Raw genomic sequence first — 22,282 nt, forward strand, 5'->3', positions numbered from 1 at the left:
CCAAGATCACCCATGTCCACTGGACCATCCTGTTGATGCCTTCTTCTATGACCTTCCTCTATGTCTCCATGTTATGTACACCCCTTTTGTGTCCCTTCCATCATGCCATACCAGTCTCCTGCCTCCCTCCAACTCCATGTTGTCCCACCTCCAGAACACCCTACTCTAAGATGGTGAAGCCTGATTCCTTGCCACCCTCCATGTGTCCCCCAGTCCACATCCCTCTCAGCCCCTTACATACTCTCTATACCCCCTCCTAGATCCCTGCCCCTCCACATTTCTCCTGGTCTCCTATTCTCGGGTCCCCTGTCCTCGGACTTAATAGGGTTGCACGGGAAGCTAGCATCAACATTCACTACAATGCAGTTTCTGCTGCTCCAGCATACCGTTTTGCACTGCTGTCCATTTTTTAACAAGCAGGTGCTTTGCCTGGAGCTTAGCAGCCTCAACACACTGCCCTCCATAAAGCAAATTCAGTTGTGCCGTAAGGCTGAAATATTTCATGACTCCAGGAAGAAGTTATTACCAACCAGCCATGCCAATTTTACTGCTATCACCATGAAGAAGGGCAAGATGGAAAAGAATGCATAAACCTCTGATAGAATTGATTGAGAAGGAGATAGATACTTACCCAAGAGTGCAGATGTGCATATGCTATTCTCATCTAAGCATCTCAGAAGGAAGCATGTAAAGGTTTTATTTTATATAAGGAAGATCAAAATGTTATGAGCTAGCTAGCTAGCTGTGTTTATAGGGGGGATAGCTCAGTGATTTGCACATGGGCCTGCTAAACCCATGGTTGTGAGTTCAATCCTCAAGGGAGCCGTTTAGGGATCTGGGGCAAAAATCTGTCTGGGGATTGGCCCTGCTTTGAGCAGGGGGTTGGACTAGATGACCTCCTGAGGTCCCTTCCAGCCCTGATAGGCTATATCAATGCATTTTACAACTACAATCCATGTCACCAAAATAGGGATAACATAGCCGGTATCATAAGCATACCTATTTGGGGCAAACCATTCCCTCCTGCAGCAAAACCTATGGAGGAGACCAACTCTTAGAATCTCTACCTAAGCATTCTTTCAGAAAGGTGCAGTCTGGATCCTGGGAGAATGAACTGCAGATACACACCCAACTCCCCAGCAGTGATCCTGTAGCTCTGCACTGGCTTTGGAACCCTGGTGTCATTTATCCTCACCCTCTCCCCCATCCACCACCACTTCCCCTTTAAATGGATGAGGCACGTTCCCCACCCCAGAACAGGCGCAATAAGAAAGGTAGTATAGCCCCAGTAGCATAATACACTGGAGATTCAGACCTATTCTGTTGAAAATTCATTTCAGAAAAGGTGCGTGATATTTTGACACTAGTTGATTACATTGTTGAGTTTCAAGACTTAAGAAGGCAAAATTAAAGTCAAGAGCACATTGGAAATTGGTTGGTGTGATAATGAATATGCAGTTACTTGTCAGAGAGGAACTGGCTGCAGTTCTTCATTGTGCATTTCTAGTCTTTCGAGTTAGAGGATATATGTTTTTTTCCCCCTCAGAAATATCTGATAGAGAGGGCTGCAAAGATTTGGCTTCATGTCAAAGAAAGTTCTAAAATCTATTGAGCCTTAACTATCTTTTTCTTAAGTTACTCATGTGGAGATTTATAAATGATATATTATAGGTGCCTGAAAACAGCTCTCTGTAGCATTGGAATTCCTTCACTAATTTTCACTGCACCTCAACTCCCAGGAACCACTAAAAAGCACCTCTCCTCAGCCAGCCCATTTTGGAAGTCATCGAGCAAACCATTTCAGAGATGTGAGGAGCCAAAAGAAAGGGCTAGAAGGATTTTCAAAATTGAAAGTGTTCTGACCCATCCCCCTAAGCCCCATCTCTGCACACCAGAGTGTTCACCTTGAACTAAACTTTCCCTGGCTAGTATGTGCCACGTACAGTTCCCAAAGGATTGATTTAACAATGATGAAATTGCAGAGTGCGTGTCAAAATCTGACTCATAATAACTTGCTTGCTGCAATCTTAACTCTGGAAGGACAATCAGTCCCTCCACAGTGCGAACCAGAGCTCAACTCATTTGAAAATGAAAATTAACTAAGTTAATAATTCTTTAATTCCCCAGAGACTAATCACTCAGACTAATCACTTCACTACAATTTTATTTTCAACAATTGTGTAGAGCCAATGCCACCACCACATTTGTCCCATGAACTGGGCTCTATCAATATTGACTTGATATTTTGGAAAGTTATGAATTTCTTTATAATCCGAGGGGATTTTGAGGGGAATGAAAATCCACAGCCTGATGGAAATTATTATTTTGTAGGTTGCCTGTTTAGTTTCAAGATGTCATTTTTAAAAAACGTGCCTGGTAGGAAATATATTCAATGTGTTCTGAAACAATCCAATTAAATTTACACACTCCTGGAGAGCCATCACAGGAGAAAAGTGCTGAATACTGGAGTCAAAATCTTTTCCATTTCGCAAAGTTGGTGTGAGAATTGACCAGCCCAGCACAATATCCACACAGCCACACTATTTACCATGATGATAACTAGAAGGGGGTGGGAGGAGGAGAAGGAACTACCCAGGGTAACGTTAAAATAAAAAGTATAGGATTTAATTAAGCAGTTTTACAATTCTGACTTGATCAACCATCTGTTTTTAATCAGACTGGAGAAAAATGAAATAAATAAAAAGAGGATGCCCATAAATGCAGTACAGAGGAGAACAACAATGAATCCATTTCAAAGACACGGAAAGAAGAACAAGTGACTTACCTCAATCACAGGCTGGAAAGAGGCAAGGCAACAGCGATACACCTACATCCTTCCTTCCTGATGCAACTAATTTTAGGTCTTTTGATAGAAAACTAAAAGGAAATACAAAAAAGACAATTGTATATAACTGCCTTCCCTGCAGCGTGCCTGTATAAAGTAGTAATAGGCTTTTGAAGGAACACTGGTAAAAAGAAGTGAGTGAACAAATTACAACTCAAAAATACAATTCTTGAGAAAAAGAAGATTACTGTCCTGACAATTCCTTGTAGGTCTTACTAAGTGCTAAGTGAATGAAGCCATACAGTAATTAAATGACACAGAGGCAGATTGACCCTTAGAGTTACACCACTATTCTCAATAAAGTGACAACAGGCATCAATTTGGCCCATCTGTCTCCATGACAAAGATGACAAACTAATTTTGCAAACCGCTGGAGAGCTACACTAAAATTTCCACTAAGAAGGCAGCTTTGCATTGACTGGAATGCTACAACTTTGCTAACTTGTCTCTAGCAAACTCTGGTACTTGCTAAAGCAACACTTGAATGTTAACTGCTTCGGTCGGGAGTTCAGCTACTGACCTGCAATGAAAGCCTTGTGTTCAGCTTCAATGTTTCCTGACAGCAAAATCTACGGGGTGGGTGAAAAAAAAACCAGTTTCATCGAATTAACTGTTAAAAAAAGAAAATCCTCTCAGAAGCTTTCCCTGAGGGGGAAGAAAAAATCCACAAGCTTTAAATTGGCCAGGCAGATTTAAGAGGAAGGGAAAAAAAAAAAAAAGGCAGCTATTTCTGTTGCGTCAAAGAACCCAGTGTGCAAATGGAACAGTGAACTGAGTTGTTAAACTGGCAAGCCCTGGCTGAAGACAGCTCTTCAGTATGCGCTCAGCATCCTCTCCCAGGGCTGGCTGGATACAGTCCCCCTCCTCTTGTCTCTTGAAGAGCCATGCTACTTCAAGAGACAATCACTAAAGGACAGTTTCTGTCCGCATGCCATTCAGCTGGCTATCCGACACAGCATGAAGACAGTTACACACACAAGCAGTATTTATTTATGTATAGGAAGTGGAGAAAACATCTACGCATATTCCAACTGGCAATCTTGTCACTGAATTACCAGAACTTGTGGAGAGAATCCTATTGACTGCATAACCCACCCTTTAGGCTACTCAGTGTATGCTTAGAATGGGGTGAGGGTGGGGGGCGCAAACTATGGCCCGGGACTATTTTAAGCCAGGCCATGAGCTTCCACTAGGGAGCGGGGTCTGGTGCTTGCCCTGCTCCATACGGGGTGCCGGGTTGGGGGGCACACCACACAGCTCCCAGAAACCGTGGCGTGGCCCTGCTCCGAGGGTAGGGGGCCGCTCCATGCATAGGAGTCAGAGAAGGGACATGTCACTGCTTCCAGGAGCTGCTTGAGGTAAGCGCCGCTCGGAGCCTGCACCCCTGAGCCTCTCCCCGTGCCCCAACTCTGATCTCCCTCCCACTCTCCAAACCCCTTGATCCCAGCACAGAGCACCCATCTGCACCCCAAACCTCATTCCCAGCCCCACCTCAGAGCCCACATCCCCAGCCGGAACCTACACCCCTTCCCGCATCCCAACCCCAATTTTGTCTGCATTCATGGCCCGCCATACAATTTTTATACCCCAATTGGCCATCAGGTCAAAAAGTTTCCCCAGCCCTGGCTTAGAAAATAGTTTTAAGAAGGGACTGTACTTATACGATAAAAACAACAAGGAGTCCGTTGGCACCTTAAAGACTAACAGATTTACTTGGGCATAAGCATTCATGGGTAAAAAACCTTACTTCTTCTGAAAGCTTATGCCCAAATAAATCTATTAGCCTTTAAGGTACCACCAGAATCAGTGTTGTTTTTGTGGATACAGACTAACATAGCTACCCCCTGATACTTATATGATGTGTCTCTTACTTGGTGCTAGAGATTCCACAGACCACTTGCTGGTTGTTTGCCCTCCATTATAACTGGCCAACTCATTGTGTGCAGGGAGGTAGCCCAAGTATAACTAATTGCCTTTAGTGGCCTTGCACAGCAGTAGCTGTGCAGAGAATATTCACTATTCAATTAACAATTCTTTCACCAGTGTGTGCAGGAGGAACAGAACCAGGACAAATAGCTGGGCAGGGCTAAGAGAAGTAACAAATAGGACAACAGTCCTAGGACGGGCATTAGCAATACCTATGATTAAGGCTGCCTAATACTTCCTATTATAAAGCAGTTTCAGATACCTAGAACTTTTGAAATTTCAGCCTCAATGACTGAAATGTGCCATGTGTGGTGTCTGCTGAATTTTTTTTTGTTAAATTTGATCCAAAAAGGTTTAGTCATTTCTGAGAATGAGATCAATGAATAATCAGTACTTTGGGCTATACCTTTGTTTGACTGGACGTTTGAACAGCTCTAGTACTTCAGGGGTTTGGAACAGAGAACTGGAATTAGGAGGAGGGTAGCCCTGAGGTCAGAGAGGTGCCATTTGCTGTGCCATGAAAATCCATCCAAGTTATAAAGCTATGGAAAATTGCCATTTGTGCATGCATCCCAGGCTGTCACATTGATAGGAGAGGGGTGGATACCTGCTGGATCCGGAGCATCTCTGTCAGCTCCCCCCTTGTTTCCAGAACTCCATTGTTTCCTCTTTGTGGCAGATTTTGGACTTTCAGAAAGCCTTTGATGAAGTTCCACACCAAAGGGTCTTTATCAAAATAGGCAGTCATGGGATAAAAGGAACAGTCGCTCCTGAATCAGTAACTGGTTCAAAGACATGCATCCGACGAAGTGGGTATTCACCCATGAAAGCTCATGCTCCAAAACATCTGTTAGTCTATAAGGTGCCACAGGATTCTTTGCTGCTTTTACAGATCCAGACTAACACGGCTACTCCTCTGATACTTGGTTCAAAGACAGAAAACAGTAGGAATAAATGGTCAGTTCTCACAAGAGAGAGAAGTAAAGAGAGGAATATAATGGAGGGCCCATCTCACAAAAGGCAGAGCAGGTTGTTAGCACAATTAACCTGATAGGCTGCACCTGCATGAGAGCCAGATGGGCAGGGGCAGGCTGAGCTTGTATAAAGCCAGCAAGCTGAGAACAGGCTGCAGGGGTAGTAACTGACAGCTCCTGTAAAATCAATACTGATTTTTTTTAATTATTTTGAGAAATCAATGAGTAATGGTGTAGAAACCATAGTGAACCGAAACAAAATTCACTCAAGGTACGAGAAGGATAAAGAACATCACGCATGTAAGCAAAGGAGAATTGGCATTAACACAATGGACAAGGAGATTAAGTAGCATACTGTTTGCTCTGTGCCTATTATTAATGTTTGGAGGGTTACTTAAGTGCAAATGTGGCCCACGATGTGTTACCTGGGCTGCAGAGGGTGGGTGGCAGGGCAGCCCACCTGGGAAGGGCTGGCAGCCCCAGATCCCACACCCCTGCCACATGGCTTCCCCAGGACCATGGGGTCCAGGGCATCCAACCGACCCCATGGAGCAGGCTGCCCCAACCCTGGAACCTTGCCATGTGGGGTAGGCTGGATGCCCACACCCCTGCCATATGGGGTGGGCTAGCTGCCCCAGACCCCTGCCCCACTCCCAACCCTGTGGTGTCAGCCAGCAGCTACAGACCCTGCGAAGCCATCTGGAAGCCCTGACCTCAGATTCCTATCATGTGGGGAAGACTGGAAGCCCTGACCCTGCTGTGATAGGCAGCGGGGAAACCCAGACCCCTCTGGGCGGGCAGCTGGGAACCTGCCAGACCCCAGAACATGGGCCAGCCTCTACTACACAGCTGAACTGAGCTGCAGCTGTGTGCTAATAGGACCACATGCATCCCACGGGTTGAGAACGGCTGCTCTAAGGGTATGTCTACCCATCAATTAAACATCCACAGCTGGCCCAGGTCAGCTGACTGGGGCCTGCAGGGCTCGGGCTGCAGGCTGTAAAACTGCTGTGTAGAGGTTTGGACTCAGGCTGGAACCTGAGATCTGGGACCCTGCAAGGGGGTGTGATGTTCCCCAGGGTACAATCTGGACTGTTGAACAAGCAAATCCCCTCAGTTCTCCATTGTGTGAGCAATATGGCTGCCAACTTTCTAATTGCACAAAAGCGAACACCCTAGCCCCGTCCCTTCCCTGAGGCCCCACCCCACCTCACTACATTCCCTCTCCCTCCATAGCTCACTGTCCCCCACCCTCACTCACTTTCACTGATGTGGGAGGGGATGAGGGCTCCAGGTAGAGATATGGGCTCTGGGTGAGGGGTTTGGGGTGCAGGAGGGGGCTCCAGGCTGGGGCTAAGGGATTTGGAATGTAGGAGAGGGCTATGAGCTGAGGTAGGAGGTTGGGGTGTGGGAGTGTCGGAGGGCTCTGGGCTGGGGATGCAGGCTCTGGGAGCGCTGGGGATTAGGAGTTTGGGATGCAGAAGGGGGCTCCAGACTGGGGGTGGGGCTGAGGGATTCAGAGCATGGGAGGGGGCTGCAGGTTGAGCAGGGGGTTGGGGTGCAGGAAGGGGTACAGGCTCTGGGCTGGGCTCTGGGGTAGAGCTGGGGATGAGGGGTTCAGGGTGTGGGAGGGGGCTCTGGGCAGGAGGTTGGGGTGTAGGGAGGTGAGGGCTCTGGCTGGGGCTGCAGCAGAGGTGAAAGTAAGCCACGGCTGAGATTTAAAGGGCTCAGAGCTCCCCGCAGCTGTAGGCAGCCCAGAGCCCTTTGAATCCTGGCCGCGGCTCTGGCGGCCAGGCTGGGGCCAGGATTTAAAGGGCTCGGGGCTGCCCTCAGTGGCAGGAGCTCCGGGCCCTTTAAATCCTGGCCCCAGTGTGGCAAAACTCAGGGTTCCCCCCCCCCCCCCCGGGGGTCTCCCAGCCACCTCTTCAGCTGGGAGCCCGTGGTTGATTTAAAGGCCCTGGGTCTCCCAGCCACAGCTGGTGCCCCAAGGCCTTTAAATCTTAAGAGGCCACACCTCTTCTGGATGAGGCCAACGCGCCCTCAGGACTCCGGCAGTACCGGTAAGTTACTTTCACCCCTGGGATGCAGGCTTTGAGGTGGGGCTGGGCATGAGGGGTTTGGGGTGCAAGAGGGGGTTCCAGGTTTTTGGGACTCAGGGCTGGGGCAGGGGGTTAAGGCTCAGGGTTGGGGCATAGGCTTACCTCGGAGGGGTCCCATCAGCAGTGCAGTGGGGCTAAGGCAGGCTCCTTACCTGTCCTGGCTCCACGCTGCACCCCAGAAGCAGCCAACAGCAGGTCAGACTTCTGGGTGGGGGGCTAAGAGGCTCCATGCGCTGCTCCTGTTTGCAGGCACCACCACCCCAGTTCCTATTGGCTGCGGTTTCCAGCCAATGGGAGTGTGGAGCAAGAGCTCGGGGCAGGGGCAGTGCACGAAGACCTGTGGCCCCCCACCTAGAAGCCAGACCTGCTCGCCACTTCTGGGGCGCAGCGTGGTGCCAGGACAGGTAGGGATTAATGTGCCTTAGACCCACAGCACTGCTGACCAGACTTTTAATGGCCTGGTTGGCGGTGCTGACCTGAGCCGCCAGGGTCCCTTTTCAACCGGGGGTTCTGCTTGAAAACCAGATGCCTGGTAACCCTGGCAAGTGACCATTCCTGGTCTGCTCTCAGATAGGTATATCTCCAATTGTTACACTTTGATAAGTGCTATCTATGGGCTTTGTTAAGATATATTTTAGAAGCTTCCAGGAGAAAAATAGTCCATGAAGGTTACAGTCTTTAGGAGGGTGATCTTCTCCTTATTAATACCCCATCTTGCAACCAGCTCCATACACACAGACCACTGGACCTACATGGAACCCTCTTGAGTCTCCACAGGATCTGTGCAGGAAGAGGGAACATGTGGGCCTAGGGGAGAACCAGAGAGAGAGACTGCCAGCTTCACACACCTGGAAAAGGTAATATAGTCCCAAACCACATTACCTTTTCTGTTGATCCTTTCTACACTGAAGAACCCCGCCACATAAAGAGGCATCTGGAGTAGCTTCAGCCAAGTCAGGCCCTGATTGGCAGCATGTCTGCAGTTGAGCTGGCAGGGAAGAGTGCCGGGAGACAGCATGGAGGCCCAGCGTGGTTTTCACTGGTCCCATATTCAGCCAGACAGTTCCAATTGCAAAGAAATGTCACTTATCTCACTGAACTTATTTTGGACCAGTGCCATAGATTGAGCTCAGGGAATCCACAGTCTCTGGAGGCAGCATCAACTTGTCACTGAATGGGTTCCCCAATCCTTGTGCAGTAAGGAAATGGAGGGGTTAACTGGACACTCACCTGAATGTAGTGTTGACTGCCTGTGTCACTTCTTCTGTGTTATCATGAATAAAGTACTTCCCTCTGGTGTAACCACACATGCCCTTCTGCATTCCTCCTCGTTTGTGCCTGCAAAACAGACATAGTATCAGAACTGCTCGCAAATGTCAACAAAATATCCTATTCCTTAACAAAACAGCAACTTTTCAGTTGTGAGGAAGCAATTATTCTTGTAAACGTCCTGCAGTTTTAATTTGCCTTGTAACACTTAAGTGAGTTGGTGATAAATGCATTCACTGCCACCCACTTAAATTCCAGACAAAGAAACCCAAAGCACCGACTACAAATATTTGAGGCACACAGCCCAAAATATGGAGTGCTGTGGCAAGCACAGGATCAGCTCTAGCTACTACACCCCGGGGGGTTTTAGTGCTCTGGATTTCAGGAATTTTAGCTTGAGTAAAGGTTGACCACTATGATCCTTAATGAGTCAAGTCAACATGCTGGGCTATGCTGTCTGTAAACTCTGTTCAGACCACACTCTGCGCCCTGAGCCAGGACTAGATCTCTGGGATCTTAATCCCTAACATTTTACTATCATCTAGCAAACACAGGCTTATAATTAAAGACTGTATCATAATGCTTATGCACATGGGGGCAGAACGAATGTTCCACAGGCAGCTTTAATGCTGGCATTGCCTAACTTGTGAGTGCCTGATCTTGCAATTCTAATGTTCTGTAATGTAGTTTGATTGTGGGGTTTTTCTTTTTTTTAATGTAATATAGATCCCCTTTTAAGTTAGTACCTATTGAGAGACTTGATGCATCTGAATTGCTAATAAGCTGCACAAGCTTTCATCTGCAGATCACTAGTTTTAATCCAGCTCTGCTGGCTAGGGGTTGAATGCTGTTTCCATCTTATGGATATTTGGTGGGTCAGTTCCAGTTCCCGTCTTCTGCTAATTGCAGACTCAACAGAGAAGCCAAGACTTGCATCGGCCACAGAGACTGCACTAGCCCTGTTACCCCTACAGGTAGACTCCCCTCCCCTATCTTCAAATCACTCGAGACATGCTGGCAGGGCAGTATGGTGGGGAATGTTGCCCCTGTAGATTAGTACATTCATTACTCTGCTAGACACTAAAAATCATGGACTGAACAGAAACATTGGCTTTACTGTTTATTACACCAATCTGCAACCCACTAACACCTTCCTTTTGTCCTCTGTGTGGCTTGAAAGCTTGTCTCTCTCATCAGCAGAAGTTGGTCCTGTCACAGAGTGGGGGGGAGTCAGGGCCCTGCACCCTCACTTCCTGTGATTCACCGTGACTCTCAGCCAGACCGTACAACAGAAGGTTTATTAGATGACAGGAACACAGTCCCAAGCAGGGCTTGTAAGCACAACCAGGACCCCGCAGCAGGCCGCTCTGGGGCAAGGAACTTAGACCCCAGACTTGGGGTTCCCTGCATCTTCCCAGCCAGCCCAAACTGAAACTATAAACACTCCAGCCAGCTCTCTCCCCCTCTTTCTTTCTTCAGTTTCCCGGGCAAAGGTGTCGCCTCGCCTCACCCCCTTCCTGGCTCAGGTACTGTCCCTCAATTAAAGTCATCCCCTGCTCTCCCATCCCCCATGCAGACAGTCCAAGTAAAACTAGATGACATTCCCAGGTCAATCCACCCAGCTCCCTACTGTGTCACAGGTCCAATAAAAGATGATATCTCACCCATCTTGTCTAATATCCTGGAACTGACACGGCTACAACTACACTGCATACAAAATCTCTCCTGGTATTTTATTAAGGATTTATTCAGAAAGTCACAACAGTCCAAGGTTTCAGACACTTCTGGGTGTTTCCCTGGAGTAATTGAGCTTTTCCTGTCTGCTGCTGCTTTATGAATAAAGTTGTTATCTTTATAGACTCTCTATGTAACTATTGGCCTACATCTTCCCATGTAATGGGAAAACAATGGAAGGGGAACAGGAGAAGTAAAATTATACAAGGTTCCCCTTGCAGTTTCTTTAGTAAACAGAAGATGCAGAGTTTGGCCCCCTGGGAGAAGTACCAAGTCCAGCCCACAGACTTCACAATTACTGAGATCCACATGTATCTTGGGAATCCACCACTGACACAGGGCCATCTGCACAGAGCATGTGCGCCTCCACACTAGCTGTGATGCCCCATGCAACTTTCCGTGGCAGAGTATTTTTGCTTTGTGGCAAGTGAACTCAGAGCACATGCCTAGTAACTAGCAGAGAAGTGGCTGTTGTAAAATACATGCAATCCACTTATCCATCCACAGACATCTATTGTCCGTGGCTGTAAGGGTGGCAGGTGAGACAATCTGGAGATATGGCTGGCATGTGAATAGTGATAATTGTGCCACACTTTGTGTTCTGATGCAGCTGATGCCACATAGAATCATAGGACTTGAAGGGACCTCAAGAGGTCCCCCAGTCCAGTCCCCTGCATTCATGGCAGAACTAAGTAATACACACTGGCATCCTCACCGATAGATTGTTCCCGATGACTTTTAGATACACTATCCAGCCTCGTCACTGCTGCATCTACTTACTCTTGGCCTTGATTCAGTTATTGTGGGTATATTCTATTGTGATGTTATAATCTGTGCATGAAAAACAGCAGAGCGCTTACATTGCACAGCTGATGTGCTGCTTCAGCCGATTAGACAGAGGTGCTGCATGACAAATGGACTTTGTAATTAGCTGCTGCCAAAAACCTTTTGATTTTGTCCGCCGTACAGCAATATTTGGCAAAAAGCAAAATTGGGATCAAGTACACACCATGCTGGTAGTCTCCTACTTGCCCCACTGGGCCTTTTAAACACTGTGGCAGGATTTGTTTATCGTGCACATGATGCTCTGTTATTCTGTATATTTACAATACATGAGCTGGCATAAATTATCACTGTTAACAAAGCAGGGTCCAGAGTAAGGCCAACACTACTTGGATGATTATCCTCATTGGCCCAGTGCTTGTGAATGGCTTTTGATTTAGCTCTATGTGGCAATATTTGTCCACCTTTGAACAGCTCTGACAAGGGATACACAGGTGACAAAGCAGCAAACTCACAATAAGTTCAAAGAGGATTTTCTTACAAAGAACATGCTTCAAAAGTCCCTGTAAATAGTGAAATCAAGTTATGGCAGGAAGAGCAGTCTGAAGCAAAAGCAATTTAAATACTATCCATTTCTATAATGAAAAGGCGACAAGCTCAATACAAAATAACCAAACCTTATAGCAGCTTGAGAGCAATTCTAAAGGGCTTGACACCAAAAAAATACAGGTGACTCCAAGTATAAAATTGTACTGGGATGAAAGATTTAAACATGTGCCTATAATGGGTGTCTATCAGAGGCCTCTGTGTCATAGTGGAAAATGCTGGGTATAACCCACAGCCCTCAGGGTCACAAGAAGAGCAAGGACAGGACCGCAGGCAGAGTCTTACCCTGGTTGGGCACATGACAGATGCTGGATGACAAAGAAACATGTTTCCTGTTGTCATGGTATAAACCCCCACTCTGAACCTTAGCGTCCAAAAGATGGGGTACCAGCATGAATTCCTCTAAGCTCAATTACCATCTTAGAACCTGTAGCGCTGCCACCAACCAGGAATTACAGTGTGGGGTACACTCTGGTCCCCTCAAACCTTGCCCCGGGGACCCCCAAGATCCAGACCCTCTGGGTCTTAACACAAGGAAAGTAAACCCTTTCCCTCACCGTTGCCTCTCCCAGGCTTCCCCTCCCTGGGTTACCCTGGAAGATCACTGTGATTCAAACTCCTTTAATCTTTAAACAGAGAGGAAAATTTCCCTTCCCCCCTCCTTCTCTTTCCCACTCCCAGATTATCCCTGAGAGAGAAAGTAATCCTAATACAGAGAGAAATTAACCTCTCTCTCCCCCTTCTCTCCTTTCTCCCCACCAATTCCTTGGTGGATCCAGACCCAGTCCCCTGGGGTCTCACCAGAATAAAAAAACCAACCAGGTTCTTAAACAAGAAAAGTTTTTAATTAAAGAAAGAAAAAAACAGTAAAAACTAGCTTTGTAAATTTTAAAATGGAATAGGTACAGGGTCTTTCAGCTATAGACACTGGGAATACCCTCCCAGCCTAAGTATACAAGTACAAATTAAAATCTTTTCAGCAAAATACCAAGTTGAACTCCTTTCAGCCAAATACAAATTTGAACTCCTTCCAACCAAATACACATTTGCAAATAAAGAAAACAAGCATAAGCCTAACTCCCTTTATCTACCTAGTACTCATTATTCTGAATCTATAAGAACCTGTATCAGGGAGATTGGAGAGAAACCTGGTTGCACGTCTGGTCCCTCTGAGCCCCCAGAGTGAACAACAACCAAAAAACTAAGAGCGCACACAAAAATTTCCCTCCCTCAAGATTTGAAAGTATCCTGTCCCCTGACTGGTCCTCTGGTCAGGTGGCAGCCTGGCTCACTGATCTTGTTAACCCTTTCCAGGCAAAAGAGATATGAAGCACTTTTGTTCTATTAACTCTTACTTATCTGTTTATGACACCTGTACACTGTGGTGTCACTCCCTTATCAACAAGCTGGATGGGTGAGCACAGGGAACCATGAGGGTTATGGGACCACTGCCAGGCCACCATCATGGCTAAGAAGGGGATTTGAAATGGGCAACAGGGGAGTAGAAGGGGCCATGCCAGCACCACGGAATGGGTGTGTGTGTGTGTGTGTGTGTGTGCGTGCGTGCGTGCGTGCGTGGGTGGGTGGGTGGGTGGAACGGGCTGCTGCACTGTTACCAAAATTCATACACTCTTAAGACCAGAAGGGCCTATTGTGACCATCCAGAGTCTGATCTTTTGCAGAAAGGCCAATGGAGGGGACTACAAGAGGAGGAATCATGTTTTAAATGGTGATGGTGATGAGAGGAAAAGGTACCATCACCATGGCAATGGGGGAAATGCTGTCACCCTGGTGATAGGGTGGGGGCTTTATCACCATGGCAATGGGGGAGTTGCTGTCACCCTGGTGATGGGGTGGCTTTATCTCCATGGTGATGGTGAGAGGAAGAAAAGGTACCATCACCATGGCGACGGAGGAAATGCTGTCACTCTGGTGATAGGGTGGGGGCTTTATCACCATGGCAATGGGGGAGATGCTGTCACCCTGGTGATGGGGTGGCTTTATCTCCATGGTGATGGTGAGAGGAAGAAAAGGTACCATCACCATGGCGACGGGGGAAATGCTGTCACCCTGGTGATGGGGTGGGGACTTTTTCACCATGGTGATGAGGGAAATGCTGTCTCCCTGGAGATGGGGTGGGCGGGGCTATCACCCTGGCTACGGGGCGGAACTCTCGGAGCGCACCGTGTGTCCGCCGGGGCGGGGTACGGCACCTGGGGCGGGGTACGGTGTGTCACACGCAGGCGGGTGCCGAGGAGCGGCGGGGCAGCTGCCGCGGCGCCGGACGCGGCACCGCAGCAAGCCCCGCTGGCCAAGAGCCGGAGTCCCGCTGACCCCGGAAGTGCACCTGCTGCCCGCAGCTAACATGGCGGATACGGCTTCCCGCAGAGGCACGCGCGCGGCGGGACGGCAGTTGAGCCCTCACTGGGCGGCTGCCTTATGCTTCCCTTTGCATTCGAGTCAGCACGTGGGCTGTGACGCGTGAGCACCCGTACTCCGCGCATGCGCCCTGGGAGAGAGAAGCAGCCGGTGGCTGCGGAGGATGTCGGCGCAGGGGGATTGCGAGTTCCTGGTGAAGCGGGCCCGCGACCTGGTGCAAGGGGACCTGTGGGCAGCCAAGGCCTGGCTCATCACGGCGCGGAGCCTCTACCCGGCCGACTTCAACATCCAGGTCAGGGCAGCAGCCCCCCCCCCCCGACCGCTCGCTGTGTCTGCGGCTCGCTCCTCGCACCCCTCCCACGGCGCCTTGCGGCAGCTCCCCCCGCTCTGTGTGCGGCTCGCACCCCTCCCACAGTGCCTTGCGGCAGCCCCCCCCTGCCCTGTGTGCGGCTCGCGCCCCCTCCCCACAGTGCCTTGCGGCAGTCCCCCTGCCCTGTGTGTTGCCTGTGTCTTACACCCCCTCCCCACAGTGCCTTGCGGCAGCCCCCCTCCTGCCCTGCGTGTGGCTCGCCCCCTCCCACAGTGCCTTGCGGCAGACCCCCCGCCGTGAGCGGCTCGCACCCCTCCCACAGCGCCTTGCGGCAGTCCCCCCTCCTGCCCTGCGTGCGGCTCGCCCCCCTCCCACAGTGCCTTGCGGCAGTCCCCCCTCCTGCCCTGCGTGCGGCTCGCCCCCCTCCCACAGTGCCTTGCGGCAGACCCCCCCCTGCCCTGTGTGCGGCTGGTGCCCCCTCCCACAGTGCCTTGCGGCAGCCCCCCTCCTGCCCTGCGTGTGGCTCGCCCCCTCCCACAGTGCCTTGCGGCAGACCCCCCGCCGTGAGCGGCTCGCACCCCTCCCACAGCGCCTTGCGGCAGTCCCCCCTCCTGCCCTGCGTGCGGCTCGCCCCCCTCCCACAGTGCCTTGCGGCAGTCCCCCCTCCTGCCCTGCGTGCGGCTCGCCCCCCTCCCACAGTGCCTTGCGGCAGACCCCCCCCCTGCCCTGTGTGCGGCTGGTGCCCCCTCCCACAGTGCCTTGCGGCAGCCCCCCTCCTGCCCTGCGTGCGGCTCGCCCCCCTCCCACAGTGCCTTGCGGCAGCCCCCCCGCCGTGAGCGGCTCGCACCCCTCCCACAGCGCCTTGCGGCAGTCCCCCTGCCCTGTGTGTTGCCTGTGTCTTGCACCCCCTTCCCACAGTGCCTTGCGGCAGCCCCCCTCCTGCCCTGCGTGCGGCTCGCCCCCCTCCCACAGTGCCTTGCGGCAGCCCCCCTCCTGCCCTGCGTGCGGCTCGCGCCCCCTCCCCACAGTGCCTTGCGGCAGCCCCCCTCCTGCCCTGCGTGCGGCTCGCGCCCCCTCCCCACAGTGCCTTGCGGCAGCCCCCCTCCTGCCCTGCGTGCGGCTCGCGCCCCCTCCCCACAGTGCCTTGCGGCAGCCCCCCTGCCGTGAGCGGCTCGCACCCCTCCCACAGCGCCTTGCGGCAGTCCCCCTGCCCTGTGTGTTGCCTGTGTCTTACACCCCCTCCCCACAGTGCCTTGCGGCAGCCCCCCTCCTGCCCTGCGTGCGGCTCGCGCCCCCTCCCCACAGTGCCTTGCGGCAGCCCCCCTCCTGCCCTGCGTGCGGCTCGCGCCCCCTCCCCACAGTGCCTTGCGGCAGCCCCCCTCCTGCCCTGCGTGCGGCTCGCGCCCCCTCCCCACAGTGCTTTGCGGCAGCCGTCCTCCTGCCCTGCGTGCGGCTCGCGCCCCCTCCCCACAGTGCTTTGCGGCAGCCGTCCTCCTGCCCTGCGTGCGGCTCGCGCCCCCTCCCCACAGTGCCTTGCAGCAGCCCCCCATCCCTGTGTGCACCCTGTGCCTCACATCCCCTTCCCATAGTGCCTTGCGGCAGCCCTCCTTCCCTGTTTGTGCCCTGTGCCTTGCAGCCCCTCCCCACTGAGCCTTGCAGCAGTTTCAGGGGAGCTTGGATGGTGTTGGTCCTCCTATTCCCCAAGTCAGCATCTGAGATACTTGGCTGGTCTAACCACATGGAGCCAGCCATGGCAGCAGGGGCCTTCCTCTGCCCTGAGCTGAAGGGTAGCACTGAAGCCAGCCTCCTCTGAACTCTGGGGAGGAGAGTGGTGGCAGCATATGGCCTAGGCCCCCCACGTGTGGGTGGTCATACCATGCCCATTGCCATGGTGGGGACCTTAGGGACCTGGCTGCATCGCAGCCTGCAAACCACTTGGAGCGTGGCTGAGGGCCCATACTGCAGGGATGTACCTGTGCTGAGGCCTCACCCTGAGCTGGCACACCTCTCGTGGAGTGACATGAGGGCTGCCCCACACAGGGGTGCTCAGGTGAATCGGCTAAAGGTGTGAATTCAGCACGTTAAATTCCCTGGGGATTGCTCTCGCAGGGCAGTAAAGTCGCCATTCATGGGAACCCCTTTCCTTCTGAGAGCACATCCACACAGGGTTTGATGTGCTTTAATTTACATGCATTGTCTTCGCATCTTCAGTTGATCCACGTGAGCTTTCATTGGTATCCTCTTGTAGACATGACCTTCGCAGGGTTGGGGGCCTTAGTCATGCTCTTGCTAGAGCTAGCCTGAAAAATAAAAACCTATACTAGAGAAGTGGTAGTTCAGAGTACGTGGAGTACAGGGAAGAACATGGAGACAAAAGTTTTTTCAGTTCCAGTCAGCTCAAATGCTTTCCTCTCTCTTCAGCTTTCAGCACAACAAAATTCCAACCTATGAAACAAATTAAAGTAAAAACACAAATGGACTATAGGAACAATAAGTGGTTAATGATGTGAGAGACATAGCCTCTGCTGTGTGCTGGCGATGCTTCTTTCTGTTCCCACAATGTCAAAGAAGGCACAGCTGTATAAAATCATACATTACAGAATTCCAAATGTAAGAATTTTGGCATACAAAAGATAATTATTACTAAGACCCTACTTGAATTGCAGGATGATTGTCAACAAGTTGTGGTTGAGTTACAGAAAAGCCATGGAAAATTGTGGTAAAGTAATAATGGACTTTATTACTGCAAATAATACTTTTCCGCTGTCGGCTGCCAGGGGCTGACAGTGGGAACATGGGGCTGAGAGGGGAGCTCTCACTGTCAGCTGCCTGGGGCACTGTAGCTATGCTGATATAACCCTATTGTATAGATGCAGCCTACACAGACAGATTTTTTCCATCTGTGTAGGAATATCACCTCCTTAAGGCCTGGTCTACACTACGAGTTTATTTCAAATTCAGCAGCGTTAAACTGAAATAACGCTGCACGTGTCCACACAACGAAGCCCTTTATTTCGATATAAAGGGCTTTTAATATCAATATCTGTACTCCTCCCCGACGAGGGGAGTAGCTCTGAAATCGGTATTGCCATTTCGGATTAGGGTTAGTGTGGCTGCAATTTGGCGGTATTGGCCTCCGGGAGCTATCTCATGGTGCACCATTGTGACTGCTTTGGACAGCAGTCTGAACTCAGATGCACTGGCGAGGTAGATAAGAAAAGCCCTGCGAAGTTTTGAATTTCATTTCCTGTTTGCCCAGCGTGGAGAGCTGATCAGCACAGGTGACCATGCAGTCCCAGAATCAAAAAAGAGCTCCAGCATGGACCGTACAGGAGATACTGAATCTGATCTCTGTGTGGGGCGATGAATCTGTTCTATCAGAACTCCGTTCCAATAGACGAAATGCCAAAACGTTTGAAAAAATCTCCAAGGCCATGATGGACAGAGGCCACAACAGGGACTTGACGCAGTGCTGTGTGAAACTTAAGGAGCTGAGACAAGCGTACCAGAAAGCGAAATGGATGCTCACGGAGGGAGGGGTGACTGACGACTGTAGCTATCCCACAGTTCTCGCACTCTCTGAAAACCATTTGAATTCTTGGCTGAGCTCCCAAAGCCTGAAGGGTCAAAAACATTGTCACGGGTGGTTCAGGGTATATGTCATCAGTCCCCCTTCTCTTCCCCCCCCCCCCCGGTGAAACCAAAGGAAAAAAATAGTTTCTCGCCTTTTTTCAGTGTCACCGTACGTCTACTGGATGCTGCTGGCAGACACGGTGCTGCAGTGCTACACAACAGCATCCCCTTCCCTTCCCTCAGGGATGGCAGATGGTGCAGTATGACTGATATCCATCATCGTTGTCCCGTGGGTGCTCCTGGCTGGCCTCAGTGAGGTCGGCCGGGGGCGCCTTGGCAAAAATGGGAATGACTCCAGGTCATTCTCTTCTTTAAGTTTTGTCTGCTGGAGATTCACTCCTGCCTGGAATATCGTAGTATCTGGAGGCTGCCCTCCCTTCCCCCTTTTAATCTCTGCTTGCAGAGGCAATAAAGTCAGTGTTGTTTCATATTCATGCATTCTTTATTACTTCATCACACAAATGGGAGGATAACTGCCACAGTAGCCCAGGAGGGGTGGGGGAGGAGGGAAGCAACGGATGGCGTTGTTGATGGGGCACCCCCTAGAATGACATGCAGCTCATCATTTCTGCGGGATGTCTGGGGCTCTGACCCGGAGCGTCCGTTTGCCTCTCTGGTTCTTTAGTAGACTTGCCTGATATTCTAGGCAGGACTGACTCTCTCTTTAGACAAAACTTAAAGAGGAGAATGACCTGGGGAGTCATTCCCATTTTTGTCCATGTACCTCCAGCTGACCTCACTGAGGCCGGCCAGGAACACCTATGACAGCAGCAGACGGTACATACAGTATGACTGGTAACTGTCATTGTCAACTTGCAAGGCAGCAGATGGTACAGTAGAGCTGGTAACCATCTTTGCTAACTTGAAAAAGGGAAGGGGATTCTGCTGTGTAGCACTGCAGCACCGCGTCTGTCAGCAGCATCCAGTAGACATAGGGCAACAGTGAAAGAAGGCTGAACGGGCTGCATGGTTGCTGTGCTATGGCATCTGCCCGGGCAATCCAGGGAAAAGGGTGCGAAATGATTGACTACCATTGCTTTCACGGAGGGAGGATTGTCTGACAACATTTACCCAGAATCACCGTGACACTGTTTTTGCCCCATCTTGCATCTCCAGTGGGCGGGGGAGACTGTGAGGACTATGGGATAGCTGCTCACAGTGCAATGCTCTGGAAATTGATGCTAGCCTCGGTACATGGACGCACACCGCCGAATTAATGAGCTTAGTGTGGCCGCGTGCACTCTACTTTATACAATCTGTTTCCAAAAATCGGTTTCTGTAAAATCGGAATAATCCAGTAGTTTAGACATACCCTGAGCAACAAAAGCTAGGGTGATAGAACCATTCTTCCATTAATCTACCTGCATTTATACTGGGGATTGGTCAGCATAGCCACATTGCTCAGGAGGTGGATTTTTCAAACCCGAGAGATGTAACTATGTAAATTTAAATGTTAAGTGTAGATGTGGCCTCATTCATTAGGCTGTTCTAAGTTGGATGTGCACTTTTTTCACTTCTGCCATTATTGTGTCGCCTAGTTGCATTGTCAAGGCAAATAATCAGGGTTCTATTTCCGTTTTTTTATTTAACAAAACAAACTAGGGAATGCCATAGAAAACCTCCATTGAGAACATATGCAGCCCTGATCCTGCAAACACTTAAGCACATGCTTGACTTCAGTAGAACTACTAGTGCTAAAAGCTAAGCATGCTCATAAGTGATTACAGGGGGGGCAAAGGCTGTAAAGCGAAGCATCGACAACTTTGGCATTTCCTAACTTAATGTCACTTGAAGAAACTGCCATTGTGTTTTTGATAGTGCTTTTCAAACTTTCATAATGTGACTCACAAAAGAGATTGTCATTTACCACCTTTCTTTCTATTCCCAGTTGTGTGGCCCCACTAGCTCTCTCATTCATGAACAAATAACATTCCTGTGACAATTACAGCAACTGTTGCCAAGGAAAAATAATATATAAAAAAGTAACTATTGTATGTAATTTAGGAAGGAGGCCCTCAGCAAATGGTTCCCAGACCTGTGTGTTTTGGAATATCTGCAATCTTTATATTATTACAAACTCATTTTTCTCTGAGGCTCTTGCATCATTAATACTTAAGTGGAGAGAATGCAGCAAATGAGTTGGTGTGGTGCATAGTGAACAAAGTGGTGGGACCTGTCATCCACGCTTCCTTATAGTTCAGATTGTGTTTTATTACAATAGGGTAAATCTGGAATAAATCTCTTAACATACACCATAAACTTACACAGAATGTACCCAACTGTGAGAGACGAATTGTCACTCAATGCATGGGATAGATGGTGCCATTCATTGCACAGACTAGTAGATGAGTACAGTGTAGAGGCAGGTTTCACTCATTTGAGAGGATAACACATTTATTCAGAAAATGAAAGTAAATTAATGTGCATTGACAAGGTAAAGTTTGTTGCATGTAGTTGACTGTGTGCACCTCTCATCTTCTTTTCTGTTCTCATAATTTATTTACAAATATTGCACTGCTGTCCTGTTCACTGTACATGGTGTAGTCTGCACACTGAATGAGGCATTGGTCCTGTGGATAGAACAGCATGTGATCATATAGTAAAAATGCTGTATTGTAATGCATGCATTCAAAGGTACAGAGTTAACTTGAACTTTGCCATTTCTTGACCTTTGAGTTTGTGCCCACTTCTCAACTGGTGTAAATTGGCATAGCTCCATTAAAATCAAAGGAACTGTGTTGATTTACACCAGTCGAACACCTGGCCCTTTCACTTTGCAGTCTTGAATAATCTTTTACCTTTATTTTGTACTAAATTTGCACAGCTTCATAAATGTATATGGTGGCTTAAAGAAAATGTAAAGACTGGAACCTGCCTTCCCCATGAACTCACAGTTTAATTCAGACAGATATGATATACAGGACAAGGGTGAAGATGCAAGAATGCGTGGACTCAGTGAGGAGTTCAACCTAGAAAATTTTCATAGGAGTGGGATTCAAAGAGGGATTTGAAGGAGGTGAGAGTGGGTACTTGGATATGCAAGAAACTGATCAGATTCCTTCAGCAGAAGACTAAAGAGAACCCTTGGCAAACTCCAAAGAGGGTAGGGGTGTCACAATCCATCAGCTGAAAATGGGTGTTATGCTGAAAGTTGCACAGGCATTGTCAAGTTAAAGATCATGGTTTTGGTTTGCCTTTTAAACCTTCCTACAGTTAAAAATGAAAACTTTGTAGAAGTTCAGTTACTTTTGGCATTTCACCCAGCAGAGACAATGAAAATAGACCAGTCAGTTTCATTATTTTTATAGTAGGTTTAGTCAATTTTTATGTCTCCTGCAGGAGGACAGTGCTGCAGTGTTTGGGTTTCAGGCTTTGCAGCAGGATGTTTATTTGTATAAAAATAATCTTTTCCATTGGAGTTTTCCATTATTTATATTGGCCTTAGGTGTTGTCAAAACTTCAACTGAATTTGAGGAGTATCCTTGGGAGTAAATTTGCTTGTGTAATTGATGGAGTTAATTGTATTGCCATTGCTTTTTTTATTTTAGAGAAGATAAAATCAACTTATTTATCTTAACAATATTAAAACATATAGCTGTTAAAGTAAGATTTTTATATGGTTTAAAATATTTATCATCAGTTTTTAGTTCCTGAACTGAATACTGTTTGTGGTACTTTCAGTATTTACTATTCAAATATGGGCTCATTATGACAAGTTAGTGAC

General features: G+C 49.1%; 2 protein-coding genes across 16 annotated transcripts in view; one reads left to right on the forward strand and one right to left on the reverse strand.

Annotated features, from left to right (window-relative positions):
• CSGALNACT1 (chondroitin sulfate N-acetylgalactosaminyltransferase 1) overlaps window positions 1-3,496 on the reverse strand; it is a 101,563-nt gene extending 98,067 nt beyond the window's left edge. The window contains exons 1-2 of the mRNA XM_030565303.1: window positions 3,366-3,496; window positions 2,786-2,877 (exon numbers count right to left, since the gene is read on the reverse strand). The gene's annotated coding sequence lies outside the window, so the exon portion shown is untranslated. The remainder of the gene's footprint in view (window positions 1-2,785; window positions 2,878-3,365) is intronic.
• An 11,116-nt stretch (window positions 3,497-14,612) lies between these two features.
• Window positions 14,613-22,282, forward strand: part of INTS10 (integrator complex subunit 10) — a 45,136-nt gene continuing 37,466 nt past the window's right edge. For 4 of the 15 annotated variants that reach the window (XM_030565309.1, XM_030565311.1, XM_030565312.1 and 1 more), the window contains exon 1: window positions 14,618-14,907. In XM_030565309.1, the coding sequence (XP_030421169.1) occupies window positions 14,779-14,907 (129 nt within the window). In that variant the 5' untranslated portion in view covers window positions 14,618-14,778. Of the gene's footprint in view, window positions 14,908-17,346; window positions 17,536-17,591; window positions 17,645-20,459; window positions 20,540-21,385; window positions 21,467-22,282 lie in introns of those variants that run through there. The other 11 variants (XM_030565315.1, XM_030565316.1, XM_030565317.1 and 8 more) reach the window with 8 other exon arrangements.

Source organism: Gopherus evgoodei, chromosome 5 (genome assembly GCF_007399415.2).
Source record: "Gopherus evgoodei ecotype Sinaloan lineage chromosome 5, rGopEvg1_v1.p, whole genome shotgun sequence".
NCBI classification, from domain to species: domain Eukaryota; kingdom Metazoa; phylum Chordata; order Testudines; family Testudinidae; genus Gopherus; species Gopherus evgoodei.